The sequence below is a fragment of the Elaeis guineensis genome, chromosome 14 (assembly GCF_000442705.2).
Source record: "Elaeis guineensis isolate ETL-2024a chromosome 14, EG11, whole genome shotgun sequence".
NCBI lineage: Eukaryota > Viridiplantae > Streptophyta > Magnoliopsida > Arecales > Arecaceae > Elaeis > Elaeis guineensis.
The window spans coordinates 25,597,270-25,613,956 of NC_026006.2; the positions used below are offsets into that span (position 1 = coordinate 25,597,270).

At 38.0% G+C, this 16,687-nt stretch overlaps 1 protein-coding gene and 1 non-coding gene across 8 annotated transcripts in view; one reads left to right on the plus strand and one right to left on the minus strand.

Moving 5' to 3' along the window:
• The window catches only part of LOC105033147 (uncharacterized), a 94,323-nt gene that overhangs the window by 65,952 nt on the left and 11,684 nt on the right, over positions 1-16,687 (plus strand). For 6 of the 7 annotated variants that reach the window (XM_073248432.1, XM_073248430.1, XM_019846545.2 and 3 more), the window contains 5 exons: positions 278-497; positions 2,608-2,738; positions 5,310-5,456; positions 5,727-5,855; positions 8,311-8,409. In XM_073248432.1, the coding sequence (XP_073104533.1) occupies positions 278-497; positions 2,608-2,738; positions 5,310-5,456; positions 5,727-5,855; positions 8,311-8,409 (726 nt within the window). Of the gene's footprint in view, positions 1-277; positions 498-2,607; positions 2,739-5,309; positions 5,457-5,726; positions 5,856-8,310; positions 8,410-16,687 lie in introns of those variants that run through there. The other variant, XR_012136734.1, reaches the window with a different exon arrangement.
• LOC114912877 (small nucleolar RNA U3) lies at positions 1,606-1,817 on the minus strand. The gene has a single exon (XR_003798844.1). It is a non-coding gene; the product is annotated as a small nucleolar RNA U3 (small nucleolar RNA).

Genomic DNA, 16,687 nt, shown 5'->3' on the forward strand with positions numbered 1-16,687 from the left:
GAAAGAAGGGGAGAATGTAATAGAGTAGGATGCTGAATAATTTCAAAATTTTGTAGTACACTTCAATCATTTGAAAGGAATACTTGAAATTATCATTCCTTGGATTGACAAATTGTCATTTTCTCATTCTGTCTGATCTGATTTAGATTCTTTGCTCCTTGCCACTATCTTCCATCTTGTTATGTGAAATGTTCTGTTTCTTGTTAGCATTGTTTCTCCTTGATGTTGTTAACAAGTAGTTGTACTGATAGGTTCACAAAACAATCAATTGTTGCAGGTTACAACACCATTGCTAAAGTTCATGGCAGAATTTGTTTTAAACAAAGCTCAGCGATTGACTTTTGATTCATCATCTCCTAATGGGATTCTTTTATTCCGGGAAGTTAGCAAGTTAATTGTGGCTTATGGATCCAGAATCCTCTCTCTCCCAAATAGCACAGATATGTATGCTAACAAATACAAGGGAATATGGATCTCATTAACCGTTCTTTCAAGAGGTGAGCGCATGTTACATTTTCATGCTCGTGCCTTTCTTGAATGTGAAGTGGTAATAGTAATAACATGACCTTGTTGTTTGCCTTTATAATATTTTTTGTACTGTACTAAAATCCAGAACCTTTCTTCCAGTTGATATTTACTGCTGCATATTTGCTTATTACACATGCTAACTAAATAAACAACAAATTGATCTTGCTCATCCTTAATTTTTTAAGCCTGCATTCTTGTTGAGGATTTGACACCTTTACCTTGTGTCAACTTGGTGTGGCACATAATTGGTAATTAGTCTTGCTAGTGCATGCCAAGCATTGGCATCACATGCCAGTGCATGATGTGACATGTATTGTGCTAGTGTTGAACAGGCATGCCCCATCATGCGGCACTTACAAACATAACTTATTATGTAAATCAGCTGTTTTTGGTGCAATGCTATCTTCACCAACATGCGGGTCCAGATGCATGCTAATTGAACGTGTTTCATCGCTTGTCTTTGTTATTGCTGGTGTTCATTGATTTAGATGCATTCTTCTTGTACTGTGACTCGATTATGGGCTTTCACTATTGGTTTGGCTATAAGGAAGTTTGCTTGCAATAAACCTCAAAAGCAAGGTTTGCCGTCTCGCTCCTGGACCTTGTACTGGTATAGTGGTGGTATGACCAGCACGGGGTTGGTTTTGTATACCGAGACTTGGTACGCCCCTTGTACCATCTCAGTTCAGTACTGATATAGGGTGGTACCAGTGTTGGCGAATGATGCTGGTGTTGGATGTTGCCCTGAGGTATCTGTTATTCATGGACTAGTAGTTTTAAGTGATTAGCTATGGATAAAGTGGATGCTATATTGGTTTTATAGAGGAAAGCATTTACAGACAATGAATTTGAAATATTTCAAAGTAAAGGTTTCAAATGCTGGCATTTTTGTGATGCATTTGCCTTTGGCTGCAAGGTGCTGTTAAAATGGTTTTGTTTGATGTATTGGCTAGTATGCTTCAAGCTGAATTGGGAATGCTGATTGAATAGAGACATTGACAATTGGTCACAAAAGAAATAAAAAATTGAAATATATTAGGAAGTTTAATGTACTAAATATTATATGTTGGGATGATGAGTCTGTCAGACAACCTCGAAGCCACCCCAACCCTTGTACAAGGGATTGAGAACGATCCTCTACAGCCCTCAATCTCATGAGATCTGGACCGTTAATCACACTCTGGCAACAAGGTTCTATGTCATCCACCAGACTGAGTTGCCCGTCTCTTTTACAATCAAGGATACGGTTGTATGAGCCTATAGAACAGATCCTGTTCAAGTAAGGTCGTGTACTAAATATTATACATAGAAGAGGTTTTTGACAGTATGTAGAGTAAGGGTTCAAATAGTTAACTATATTAAATTTAATTAAGAGTATGTGCCCTCATACTCTGTTGTGCCGACACATGGTAGTTGGTGTGATGTTTGCTGGCTGTCACCAAAAATTGTACCTGTGTTGCTGCAGTATGGTATGTATTGGTATCATGCTACACCAGTCCCTGACCAGTATGGGTACTGTCACGAGTAGTTCAATGCTTGTTGAGAACATTTTATGATTGGCTGTCAGTCTTTCAGAACCATTAATTAACGCTATACTGGTTTACATGTTAAAACCATAAGAATACTAATGTTGGGACAAAATGGCCTCTTTGTAACACCACCTGTTGGGATTTTATTTCATAGTTGAACCTAATGAGGTTACATATGATGTAATCTTGTTTGACTGTTGGAGATACGAATATAGAACTTTTTCCTTCTCAAGGAAGCTTTTACACATCCAAGTATTTTCATCTGCAAGTGGTTAGTACTCTTGATCTCCATTATGCAATATAAATATGTGAACTGATTTCCTGATCTACTTAATGCCATTAAAGCTGATACACAATGGTACATTTTTAAACAAGTCAATTGCTGGACAGCAAATTTTAGCAGGCCATTGTTGTGCTGATATTTTAAATACTGTTGCTTATATTCAGTTTGAATTTCTAACTTGTGTTTCAGTGAATGGTGTTCCTGAATATCTAGACCTTTGTTTATGATGTCTGATTAGTCTAATATTATTCATGTAACATATCACAGCATTAGCTGGGAATTACGTCAATTTTGGTGTATTTGAATTATATGGTGATAGGGCACTTGCAGATGCCCTTGATGTCTCCCTAAAGATGACTTTATCAATTCCTCTGTCAGATATATTGGTGTTCCGAAAGGTGAGATGTCTGATTTGGTTTAAAATCATGACTTCTTTTAAACTGTCATATAGTATTTTCGAAAAGTTGCTTTTTCTTTTTATGTTTCTCTCTTTTTTTTTTTGGAGTCAGAGATGGGTCAAACTTTACCTTTTCAGATGTTAATATTGTACCATCATTTCTAGCCTTACTGCAAATTGAATTTTAGGTCTTGTATTCATTCAGCACCATGACCATGTGACCTGTGCTATGTGATGTCCAAATGGCTAGGAGGAACTATCTGTGCATGTAAATGCATGTTTATGTTTTTTATTAATATTTTTTATCCATGTTCTGAGCTCATGAATATACTTTCTGCTTGTCTAATATTTGGACAAAAAAGTTGTATTATATGCTTAAATTTATGGTTGTATGTAAGCAGCTCAAAATGTTGATGGCTAAACATGATTTTACATGTGAGCCCATGACATCAATTGAAAGATGATTCTAGTTTATATTTGCCTATGCAAGTCCATAGCAAAAGGGCTTTGGACATAATGCATAAGATGCCTTTTAACATCTCTCTCTCTAGTTGTTGAAGGCTTTTGTTCATCTGTCTGACAGGTATTATTTATACTAAACTTTTATATACATGATATTTATAGGCAGCTTTCCTTTGTAAATATTATAATGTTGGTGCATGTGAAATATGAGTTCAGTGCTGATAAAATCCACTCCTAGTCCATTTAAGTAGATGATGATTCTCTGCTACCAAACCGTCACTGATTAATTAATTTTACTGAATTTTGGTATCCTAGCAATTTCCTAAGTTTCATACTGGTACATCAGCAAAAGTTGACGGACATATATAATAGTTAATAAGTTCATATGTTTTGGTGTTTGAGGTGCAGTTATATTGTGCCTTGAATCATAGGCCAAGTCTATTGTTGTTGGATTGGCTTGAATACATTGTACTTGTATGCAGGCATAATGCCATTTTGATGTCTAATGAGATTTTCAAAAGCATCTAACTGCCACATCTGTTTATTTACAAGGGTAATTTGCTTATCAAATCGATGCACTTTGTAGCTAAAAGGAATTTTTGCATCTCACGTGATTTTCCAGATTATTAACTGTTAATAGTTGTCACTGATTTCTTGTCCTTCTTCTGTCTTTGAACTGATCTTTTAGTATGTGTCATAATTCTTTACTCCATAATTAGAATGTATTTTTTATTTTGTTTTACCCTCTGAAATATTTGAAATGAACCACACTTGAGCTGTTGTTATTCAGCAATCTGATGAGTGTCCATTTGTAGGACCCACTAGAAAGGCCCAGACAGCAAATAATTTATACTTTAGAGACTGGGTGGTCCATTTGTAGGGCCCATTAGCAAGGCCCCAAACAGCAAATAATTTATACTTTAGAGACTCTGCTTGGTAAGTGCATTATTATGATTTGCCACTAATAATTAGAGCACTGGGGGCTGAACCTAATAATCATAGTGGTCGCATTCTTATTTGCCCCTAAAAGGTCTGCTAGCATACTGGCAATGACAAGCTCCTCTTGACAATCTTGGATTTAGAATAAAATAATTATATCAGCTGGAAATGAGCTGGATCCAGGCCTATATTTGGAAGCTTGGCCTTGGGTTGGCTCGTGTACATTCAAGGACCTGGTCAATACATGGACCTCATGATTGAGGTAACATGAGATCACTTTTAGGATGACTATGTCATTTTTGTGTCATTTGGTAATTAGTGTGTTTAAACAGGCCTTTTTTAATATTTTATGTTTTATATTTTCATATTTTTGTATTCTAGTGTGTCCAGAAAATTGCTAATTTTTGTTTTTATCTATATATTTCTGTCTTATGGATTGGAGAACCATCTCTAGGCATGCTTCCCATTCTTATTAGGGGATTGGAGACACTGAAATTGAATGATGGAATTGTGTGCAAAAACAATTCTTTTTGGAACATATTTCAGTTATAATATTTTATTAAGCTTTTCATATCTTTGATATCACATACATTTAGGGCTAAAACCGGATCGGATACGGATTAGATATCACCATATCTATATCCATATTTGTTTTGTCTGACGAATACAAATACGGATACGGATATTACTCGGATGCAAAAATTCATATCCATATTTGTTTTAAACGAATACGGATACTAGAGGTATGGATATAATTATAAATATTACTTAGATAATCAAACTTTATGACCATAGAATCAAAAATATTACTAAATAGATGATAAATCAAGTTAATAACATGTTTATATAGTTGTATATTTTTCTTAAAAATTAATAAGTACTATATAAAATTATATAGGATTACATATAGATTCGGATATTCGGATACGGATCGGATAGTTTTCTATCCATATCCATATCCATTTTTCTTTGATGGATACGGATATTAGTCGGATCCTCAAATTTCTATCCATATCCGGTTTGATTCGGATACGAAAATGGATCCGGATGGATGATATCCATATCACTTTCACCCCTACATACGTTGATTTGTTGTCTCAAGAATTGCCTTTCTCCTATTGGTTTTGAGGACCTTGTCAAGTGAACTTCACATATGTTCTGTCTCTTTCAGCTTATGAAGGCCTACTTTGCATTTGTGGAGGTTTTGTTCAACAACCATATTTCCTTCATTTTGAACCTTGACACAAGCACATTTATGCATATCGTTGGCTCACTTGGATCTGGTTTAAAAGGGTTGGATGCTGCTATCTCATCTCAGGTATATGTTGGAATAACTTTTCTATCCTGCTCGAGAACTAAGTATATAATTTTATAATTATATATTTCTATTTATTTAAATTTGGTTTTTCTCATCACCTATTCTTCACTCAAGGACTCATCATAAATGTTAGAACAATTGTGTTAATTTATTGTGCACCATTTGTATGCCACATGATTATAACATTCTTAACAAAACATTTGTTTGTTTTGTATGTATAATTACTTTTAAAATTCTGGTTTACTTTAACTGATTTTGTTTTGCTATCAGTGTGCATCTGCTGTTGATAACCTGGCTGCTTTTTACTTCAACAACATAACGGCAGCAGAGGAGCCCCCGTCACCAGCTGCACTGAATCTTGCTCAGCATATTGCAGAGTGCCCCAAGTTGTTTCCTGAGGTGTCTGTTACTAGCTTTACAAAAAATGTTATTTGCTGACGTTTTTATTAATTTTTTTGGTACAAGATACTTTTATTAGTATATAATTTATTATTTTATTTTCCTTGTCCATTTTGCATGCACACAAAGTCCATGAATTAAAATAATGTTTTGATTTTTAATGCTTGTCTCTTTATCAACCAATTGCTGATTTTTTTTTTTCCTTTTCATGTAATAGAGGTAGTGCATCTTCCAAATCTGGATAGATCTTTGCAAAGTTGCAATAAACAGTTGCCATGAAGCTATTAAAATACAGTGAAAGCAGTCACAACTTTTCCTTGCTCCATGTTTCAGTTTATAATAGAATACCTTGCTGCAGTTCCGGGAGAGGTCGATTTAGTTCATATGTTTATGAATTTATCCTGGTTTTGGTTGGAGCTTAGTCTAAATGCATTTTTTCCCAAAAGTAAGATTTACTAGTGAGATGAAGATCATGCCAAGAATTAGCCTCTGCATCCTACACTTCATTTGCATGTTTTGTCTAGAATTTAAGTTTTGTAACTAGGAGTCTAGGATAGTACGAGAGATGTCTCAGTATCCAAGTTGGTAGCGTGCAGAGAGGGGTTGATCCTCCAATGCCTCGTAATATGAGCTGATATATCAATTAATTCTACATCACTTGGAAAATGATAAAATATGAGTGTTAGTGCAACCTCCTAGTCTACAGGAGAGGTGTTATTGACTTGAGCCATCATGGTGGCCTCACATGTTATGTCCACTAAGATGACCTTTAATTGGGACTTGGAACACCACTCAACTGCTTAAGCTAGCGAGTTGAACAACAACAGTGAAAGATAAAATGCCTTCCGCAACCTGGTGTAAGTGGTGGCCTACCTGAGATCCATGAGATGCACAAAAATGACAAAAGTTGAAATATTAATGTGTTAGGTTTTGCCAGCATAGTATAGTCCAGATGACTGGTACCTGAACTAGTAACCAGTGGGTGTGAGACACTTGACCATCTGTTGTTTGCAGCATTGGCTAACCAACTTACATCCAAACTTTTATAACGCTATGACTTGACAATGGTATGTCAAATACCAGAGTGATTGTGATGTAGAAGCAGCCATTGGCTTTGAAGTAGGACCAATAGTTGGGAGTTATGATTGTATGGCCTAAACATCTAAAATTTATAGGATTTAGGTCAATCTTAGCCTAATCATTAAGTCAGTCCCCTGTTTTTAGCACCGTGAAAGTCAGAAAATCCTCATTACAGACCATTTAGTACCTTATGTAAACAACAATCTTATATCATATTGGCTTAATGGACCCCATAAGGAAAGTTGAAGTTTCGTTGTGAATGAAGGGCTATATGCTTGAGTGATAGGTAGGTCAGCTACTGAAAGATTTTAATTTCAGGATTTGAGATTAAAGATGGATTTTTGCAAAGTTAGGTGCTTCCCTAGGTTCATAAGCGATCCTTATGAGGGAAGATGGCCATATTCTTAATGGCTAGCCTTCATCCTCAGAGTTTTTTGTCTGAATGCTGGACGTGAGTTGTGGGGACTTTGAAGCGTTTTGCATATGTTCATATCTTTTATCCTCTCATTTCTTCCAGGACAAAAGTAGTCCTGCATTGGCAAGGATGATTGCCTTTGTTGCAACAAAAAACAGCAGTGATGGCTAGCTGAATTGGCAGTGATGGCAGTGGCAATGATGGGTGTCCCAACTGTGGCAACATCCCTGTAGTCATCCTTCCCCCCTCCATTGCTCTTCTTTCTGCCCCTCCTCCCCTATTTTTTGCCCTCTTCACTACCTCTGCCCTCTCTACATGTATGTGACATCGCTGAGATGTACTTGCTGATACATGTTGACATGTTCTTTCCTAGTTAGACTAGCAAATCAACATTACATTTCTAATAACCACATTAATGAGGAAGCATTCAGAATTTTCCTTTTGAGCTTATTGAACAATTCAGTGCTTAAGAATATTCAATTAAATCTAGGTGCTATTATAATAACTATTATTTACTAATGATTTTGCATGTAATAAAGACATGCTCTGCTAGTATTGGAGCTTTGAATCATGATTTTTTTGAGCATAGAATGGAATGCTGCATAATACTTGTTTAGTTTTTGCATGTACCAGAGAACCACAATAATGCACTAGCTTATTTAGGCAGCCTCTCTTTGTGCTCGTGCGTGCGTGCATGCGTGAGTGCGTGGGTGGGTGTGTGCACCTGTCTGTATGTCTGGCTGTCTTTGAATATATATGGTGAACCATCATGTGCTAATATCTAATACTTACACAAAAATCAATATCGAATGTGTAGTACTTGGTTAGACCATAGATCCAGTGGTACGGTTGGATATGAAAATCTTGTTTGTCATTGAAGCTAGCTTTCTTTTGTGCAACTCTTGTTTCACCCCATTCCTACCATTACCTTAATATATATCAATTCCATTGTTTGGGCAGATTCTTAAGACCCTGTTTGAGATAGTATTATTTGAAGATTGTAGCAATCAATGGAGTCTTAGCAGACCAATGCTGAGCTTAATTTTGATAAGTGAACAGGTGACTTTCATTGATTTATATTTTACAACTAATGTTTTTTGTATATTGTGTTCATACTCTATGCTTGAAATTCATCTTGTGTAGAAAAATTCATGAATTAGATGTTGACACATTGTGACAGTTTAAATGAGAATTACATTGATGTAATGTATATTTTGGGTTTTGTGATTTTTATATGTGTAATCTTTCTATGTTATATAGTTAAAATCCTTGCAGGATTTATACTTTCTTGGTCTATGAAGTGGAAAAGTTCTAAAGTTTAATTTGTTGGAAATGCACCTATCTAATAAATAGCAAACTAGTGTACCTGTTGCAGCTCTCATACTCATTCTTTTTCATCAGTAAAGTTTCCAATGCAGGCCCTTTTTTGGGTCTTTGAGGCAAATGAATTCAAGTAGAATGAAGTCAGTATGTCAGAATGAGGCTTTTTATCTGCCTATATATGTTCTGTTGGTTTGTCCTCTGAACTAGGAGAAGTTGGCAGTTTGGATGGATGGATAAATGTTAATATACTATTGCGTGATCTAACGGTCTTATTTTGGGATAACTGTTACAAAAAATGAAAGATTTGGTTGTCAAGTCATTAATCAATATTATGCATTAGCTTTCAACTATAACTTCCATAAAAAAATTAAAATGGAAAGAAAGCTCAAAAAGCTGTCTTATTAATATACAATGGGTGGATCTAATTAATGTCTGACAACTTAGCCTTGTTTTGCATAAAGGAACTAGACACCATAGCGAAACCTGATGGTGGTGACAAATGGCCAAGGGTTAGTTAAGTCACCCAAAAGCAACATGCCATGACTTTACATGACCGTGATGAAAACCTTCTAGGTTTGCTTGACTAGTGTCACATGGAAGAAATTTGTGACAACGATGCCTAATTAGAGTATAAAATGACAAGATGGTCTGTTTCAACCTTCAAATGGAGCATAGGCCAGGAATGATGCTTGATAATAATCATGCTTCTCACTTAGAAAATTGGAAGGTTTAATAAGAAAGAGTGCGGATCATGCAAGGGCGAGTTGAATTACTTGGAGCACTTACGAGCATTACTGGTGAAATGAGTTGAATTTTTAATCATTATTGGATTATTTCATGGGTCACCCTGATCTCTTTAAACTAATCATAAACCAATGTCTAATATTTTTAGCTGTAATGTGATTAAATAATTTGTGCATCATATAGTGGTTGTTGTGAGAAGTGGAGAGAACTTATGCTCAGTTGGAATATGGAGCAAAGATTTTGAGGTTGAGGATATCAAAAGTAAACTCAAAATCATGGAATGTCGAACTATCTCGAACTGGATGGTTTCGAGCATGTCGAACTATACTGGTGGCTAATCAGTGTGGTTTAGGCATTCGATTTGAAACACCGGCAAAAATAAAGCGAAGGGGAAGGAAAGAGAGGAAGGAGGGGAGAGGGAAAGGCTGGTAGTTGTCCGTCGAGGCTGTCAGAGGGCTGTCGATGCCTTTGGACCTCTGCGATCCTCCACGAGAGAAGATTAGAGAGATAGGGAGAGAGGCAACCGGGAGGCCACCATGGCTGTCGGATGGTCGAAATCGACTCCGCAGGTGCCATGGGTTCGAAACAGGGGCAACCTACCCCTGTTCATCACTTTGTCATGTTTTTTTTTAATGCGATGCACAGTGAGCTGGCAAGCTATAAAATATTTTCTCACCTGATTTTTGAAATCAATGCATGAATTTAATAAACGATATTTTATTATTAAATATATCTTATTTTAAAATATTATGATGAAGCATGATTGAAAGTATTGATCTTATTATGCATTGCACTCGATTTATTTTGATACCTCATGATTATGTATTCTTATTGAATTGAAATATGAAATGTGATTTGTAAAAATAATTTTGATTCAAAATGACTTGGACTCTTAGCCTAACTATGTTAAGGATCCCGCTAATGGGGGCTAATACGTTGGTATTTGATCGGTCCTGAGGGTTTATATCGCTAGTAGATACATGACATGTTGCAAGTAGATACGTGACATACCGCTGGTAGATTCATAGTTTCTAATGACTTTGCTACAAGATATGTAGCATGCTGCTAGATGACATGCAGTCCACTGCAAGCAAACACACGGTATCATGACTCTGTTATCGAAAAAATATGGTCATAGCTCATGACTGATGGGATGCTAGCTTCACTGTGCATTGTGTTTAAAAAAACGTGAAATGATAAATAAGGGAAGGTTGCACCTGTTTTGAACCACGACGTCCGCATGGTCGATTTTGGCTGCTTAATGGCCACGGCGGCCATCCGGCGCCCTTCCCGCCGTCTTCCCTTCGCTCTATTTCTCTCCTTCCCTCCCTTTCTCTAATCTCTCGTGGAGGATGCAAAGCTTCGGAGGTCTCGACGGCTCCCCAAGGGCCTCCGCGGTCCTCCGATGGCCATTGTAGGCATCTCCACCGGCCTCCTTTTCCTTCTCTCTCTCTCTTTCTCTCTCTCTCTCTCCCCCCTCTCTGTCTCTTTTTTCCTTTCCAGTTCTTCCTTGTTTCCTTATCGGTTTGGGCCTGGTATGATTCAGTATGGGGGTATACCGACTCGTACCACTGGCCGACTGGCATAGGGTCTGGTTCCAAGTTGGCGAACCTTGCTCAAAATAGAGAATATGGATGCTTAGTGACTGAAGTATATTCTTGACCACAAACACTTAAAATATATCACGTTTCATAATATTAGGTAGTAAAGAGGTTCTAAGTAAATAGGATGAACATGGTATAAATGAGAATGTTGAGATGGAAGTGTAATAGGTTTGATTTGGGTGGATGAAGAATTGTGTAATACAATTATAATTGGTTAGATGGACTTGAGGTGCTTTTAGGATATTATGTGATGCGCCCGTTTATGTTAAAGGATAGGATTTGGGTGGATGAAGTGTTGAGATGCTTTCAGGATGTAAAGTGACTGATGCATGCCTAAGTGACTTGAGGGAAAATATTGTAAATCAAAAGATCTTGAATTTTGCATCTTTTGCAACCAATCTGAGGATGCCAATGCAGACTGTCTTAGTGGATCTGTGAGACAACAGACAAGGGTGAGAGCTCGCCAGATTGGCTTCAGTCATGCCTTTTGATGATTAAGTCAGAGAGGGTTCCAGAGGGGAACAAAAGGAGGAAAGAGCAGTGAAATAGTCTCCCTTGGCTATAGTGATTTTGCATTAACTTTTTGGAGGGCCTTTAGATTTATTTATACTTGGGATTCCACATCTCCAATGAATCATATATCAATAATCTTGAGGTTGTGCTGCAACAAATTGTCGATGTGGCGTAAAAATCTTGAGGGTGTGCTGTAATAGGTTGACATGTGATGGGATTACCCAGGCCTTATGCAAACTTGAGGTGGAGGGACTGAGTTGCTTCCTTCATTGGAAGATCCTCCTTTACTAGGGTTGGTGGCCAAGTTGAGTTGAGAGATCAGCCTTGGAGGTTGGCTGCCGCAAGCCTGCTTATTGTGGTAGAGGCCCAACCAGAATGCCTTGAAAAGTTTTAGGATGTGCTTGTGCTGCCACAAGTCGTGAACTGGATGAATCTCATTGTGCCATATCACCTTGGTTCTTAAATGCCATAAAATTGGTGCCCCCCCGCCCCCACTTTTGAACCCGATGCACCACTTTGGTTTGGGCGAAGTAGGCACCTATTGGATTTCACATCACCTTGAAGAGTGCGTTAATTCATGAGTAGTGAATCTTCTTCTTGATGGTTGAATACTGACTATTGATCTCTTGAAAGGGTGCTAGTTATCAAAGACAAGGAGGATGCAACTCATGCCCGCCGATCTGTCTGTATTGACTAATCCAGGCCGTTCAAGATCCTATAAAGAGAGTGAGGATGGCTTCTTGCAAATTTGCCATTTCTAAAGAAGTTCAGGAAGTCCTTTCTATCACTATGAGAGATTCACGTTGAACTAGCCTATCGATTTGTCTTTGGCTATGGGGGTTTTATGGCTTCCTCCCTCTCCTTTCCTCTTAGAAGGTCGATCTTCCTTATTTACTTCTCTTCCTCTCTGCCATAGGATAACACTCTCATGGATCTTCCATGGAAGGGAGGTCTTTAAAATCACTTTGGAGAGCTCTAGTTGGCTCTATGAGGGCCATGGAGAAGGTTGCCAAGGTGGAGGCTGAGTTTGAATCCCTTTGAGGCCGGCTAGTGATTGAGATTGCTCCTGTGGACGCTGAATCCGGCTAGAGAATTGCTGAGATGGATTTTAAGCTGAGGGCTATTGAGGATAGGGCTGAGGTGGCTGAATTTTTGGGCTTTAGGAATTGGAAGGGAATTGCAGGTGTCAGGCAGCAAGTCGCTAAGGCTGAGAAGAGAGTTTCTTCGAGCAATAAAGGAGTACAAGACCTCGGTCAACATTCAATTGGAGATGACAAATTCCTTCTGATAGTGTTTCTGGAAATTCCAAAGAGGGACAACAATGCTCTTGCCTGATCTTGTTTGTTTTGTCCCTAGCGAGAGCTGTCCTAACTCCCAAGAGGGGGCAAAATTCGTTAGGCGAACACCCTTCGTCAGAATGGGATGGGTAGCCCATTAGATGTATCTTGTTTGTTTTGTCCCTAGCGAGAGCTGTCCCAACTCCCAAGAGGGGACAAAATTCATTAGAGTGGGATGGGTAGCCCATTAGATGTTAGATAGGTCTCCTTCCAGGCTTCTTCATGAAGGAAGTTTTCTGCAGCACGCGTTGGATCCCGATTAAAACTTATTGCAGTAGAAGGGATCCGATCCGACATGCGCATGTATGAGATCGTATCTCATATGTCCAGGTCGGGATCATGATTTTAAGATCAAAAAATAAAATATAAATACAGAAAATAACGTAATGATGAAGATCGCATCTTCACTTTTGCGTGGGTAGATATCCACCACGAATCTAATGATCGTGGTAAAGCTTCGAAGTCCGTCGATCAGCCGCACACACATCCAGCCTTTACGGGTATCCACTCGGGATCGATCTGGGACTGTCCTCTGTGATTTGATCGTTCATCTCCATGAGGATCTGCATGCACTTTGATAAGTGATCAACTCTTGATCCTGATCATCTGGATCAACTCTTGATTCTAGATTTGAGCTCTCTTTTTCTCTGCTTAAATTTGGATCTCCTCTTCTATGGTGTAGATCTAAATCAACATGTAGATCAGCCCTTAAATCCTTGAGCATAGAAGAGAGGATGCCCAACTCTTGGACATAAGAACTTGATACACCCAACTCTTGGGCGTGTAAGAGAAAGTGAGAGAGAGAGAGAAAGGGAGGGTGTGTAAGAGAACTCTAGGCATGAGAAAGGGGGCGCCAATCTTATTGGCATGAGATGGGGTGTGCTCCTATTTCTTGGTGTGAGATATGTTTGAGAGGCATAAGAAAAGTTGGCGTGAAAACAATTTTCAGCCATCCCTTGAGAGCGTGAGAGCCGTTTGATTTTAAGAGATCTCATCTCTTAAACAAACAAAGGGTCCTAGGGTTTTAAGCCTTTGACTGGTCAAAGACTTAAAGCAGGACTCTACTTGAGGTGCCTCCTCTCTTAATTTTTTCACACCAAAACAAATTGGGGCGTACGCTCCAAATTATCACCGTAAGAAACCTTAGGTGCTCCAACTCTTGGGGTGCCCCTTATCCATCCAAAACCCTAGCGACGTCAGGGCTTATCCAGATGGGCGTGCACCCCTGGATCTTATCCAAAAGGGGGCGCACACCCTCTCTCTTTTCACGGTAAATAGGTGGGGCGCCAACTATTGGTGCCCCTTCTCTCCAAGAGTTCCACGCCCAAGAAAGGTAGGATGAGATGCCAACTCTTGGTCCGCATCCTTATCTAATTGCATGCATTGACTTGATCAAAATTTTTATCCAATAGGGAGTCCAAGTCTAAAGAGGAATTGAGTTTAACCATGTGCTAGTATGGTTTCTTAAATCCAATTGGATTTTACCAAATCCAAGCCCAATTAGGACTTCACTAGCCCCAATTGATCAATTTCAGACCAAATATCTTATTTGTGTGATCTCATAGGTTCAATTCTGTCTGGTAGTAAAATAAATTGTGATCTCCATCATCAATATCATTGAAATACTTTTTAATTGATTGGAACAATTCCAATTCAGTCAATTAAGAATTATTCGATCATCAAAATAATTTTTATTGGTCTCACAATCCATCAGTGACATCTAGTAGTATATAGTGACAATCCAGCAGAACTGAATAATAAACCTCTAGATGCAGTTATCGTGTGATTCAGTTTTTCTATTACGAGTTCTGACAAGACAGAGATTATGGATAACTTGTCAAACCTCATCGCTTATCATATGTAATATTCAATTGACTTGAGTTCATATGTGAAACCTTATGGAAAGTTCTTTCCATCATTCATATTACCATGGTTATGGATTTTTGAACTCAGTCTTATGAATAACATAGGACTACTCCTTTCTATCAAGATCGATAGATCCCTTCTAGGTGCACACCTTACTTCTACAATGAATCTACTGTAACCAACATATACTGTAAGGTTTCAAATTAGCCAAGGCACTACAGGTAAGGACTACTTACATCATTGCAGCATCGAGTATGTCACTGACGAGTGGATAGACATCCATATGACTACTCGTGTTGGTCATGCTCAGACCATTATTTTCTAACAATCACCTGTACTCGCTTTAGTGTCCACACATTGTAGATTCGAAACTCGTCTATTCAGAGGAAAGCGATCTGTACATCAATTTTATCGGATCAATCATCATCCTCGTGATGATCCATCGATCGGGAGTATTTAGGAATTAATCACCAATGACATATATCTCAAATTTGAACTCTTGAGAATGTGTCATCATCTTATTAATTTCTCGGACGATTCATGGACACATGACAAGAATAAAAAAAATAATCCTATTTTATTTATTCAATTACAAAATTATCTCTAGAAAAATTACATGTATCAATCAACTTGGCTTTTAGGGCATACATACATCTAACAATCTTTCACTTGCACTAAAGTCAATTGGCTATAAACTCAAGCCTCATCTTTTCAAGATGAACATCAGTTTTTAGCTAGCTCAACAGCTTAGTCAACGGGTCTATCACGTTCTTCGTGAAGTCTACTCTTTGCACCTTGATGAACTTCTCAAGGTATTTGTGAATCAGATAGAATCGTTGCTTTATGTGCTTAGACTTCTGGTAAGATCTTGATTCCTTAATCGAAGCTATGGTACCAATGTTATCGCAGTAGAGTGACATGATATCTCTTGTCATCACTTCAAGCTCCGCAACAAACTTATGAACCAGAATTCTTTCTAAGCACCCTTAGAAGCGGCGATAATCTCTGTCTCCATGGTGGAATTTGCAATGAACGGTTGTTTGGAACTCTTTCAATGTACCGCATCACTATAACATAGGATATACATCCTGATGTAGACCTTCTATCGTTAATCCATGTATATCTCAGAATCCTAAATTCTTCTCCTCTAAAGATCAAGAACATATCCTTAGTGCTTTTCAAGTACATAAAGATATTCTTCACAGATATCTAGTGCTTAGTCTGGATTTGACTGATATATGTTCGTGACACTTATAGCACGAGTTATATCAAGTCGTATACAATGTACATGAGACTCCTATTGCAAAAGCATAAAAGATTTAGCTCATGCTCTGAATCTCCTCAGATGTGTTAGGGCACATCATCTTGGAGAGATGAACTCTATCCTTAAAGGATAACAATCTCTTTTTGGAGTTTTCATTCACCCTTCGGTATTTTTCTATGCAGAATTTCTGTGTAAACCAAGCATCCTCTTAGATCTATCTCTATGGACCTTTATTTCTAGAATATAGGATGCTTCTCCTAAGTCTTTCATAGAGAATTTATTCGACAACCAGACGTTAACCTAGATCAGCATGAGAACATCATTCTCAATGAGCATGTCATCCATGTACAATATGAGGAATGTCAAGCACTCCCATTGATCTACTTAAAGACTTATGGTTTTTCTTCATTCTTGATGAAATCAAATATTTTAATTGTATCATGAAAATGAGTATTCCGACTCTGAGATGCTTGCTCGAGTCCATAAATGGACTTTTTTAGTTTGCAGAACTTATGATCTCTATCACTGAAAATGAAATCCAGAGGCTGCTCCATATAGATATCTTTCAAAGATATCCATCTAGGAATGCAATTTTCACATCCATCTGCCATTTCTCGAAATCGATGACTATCATCGCCTCGTAATAGTTTTCAGGATTATCTCCATGTTCTCTATCTCTCATGAGG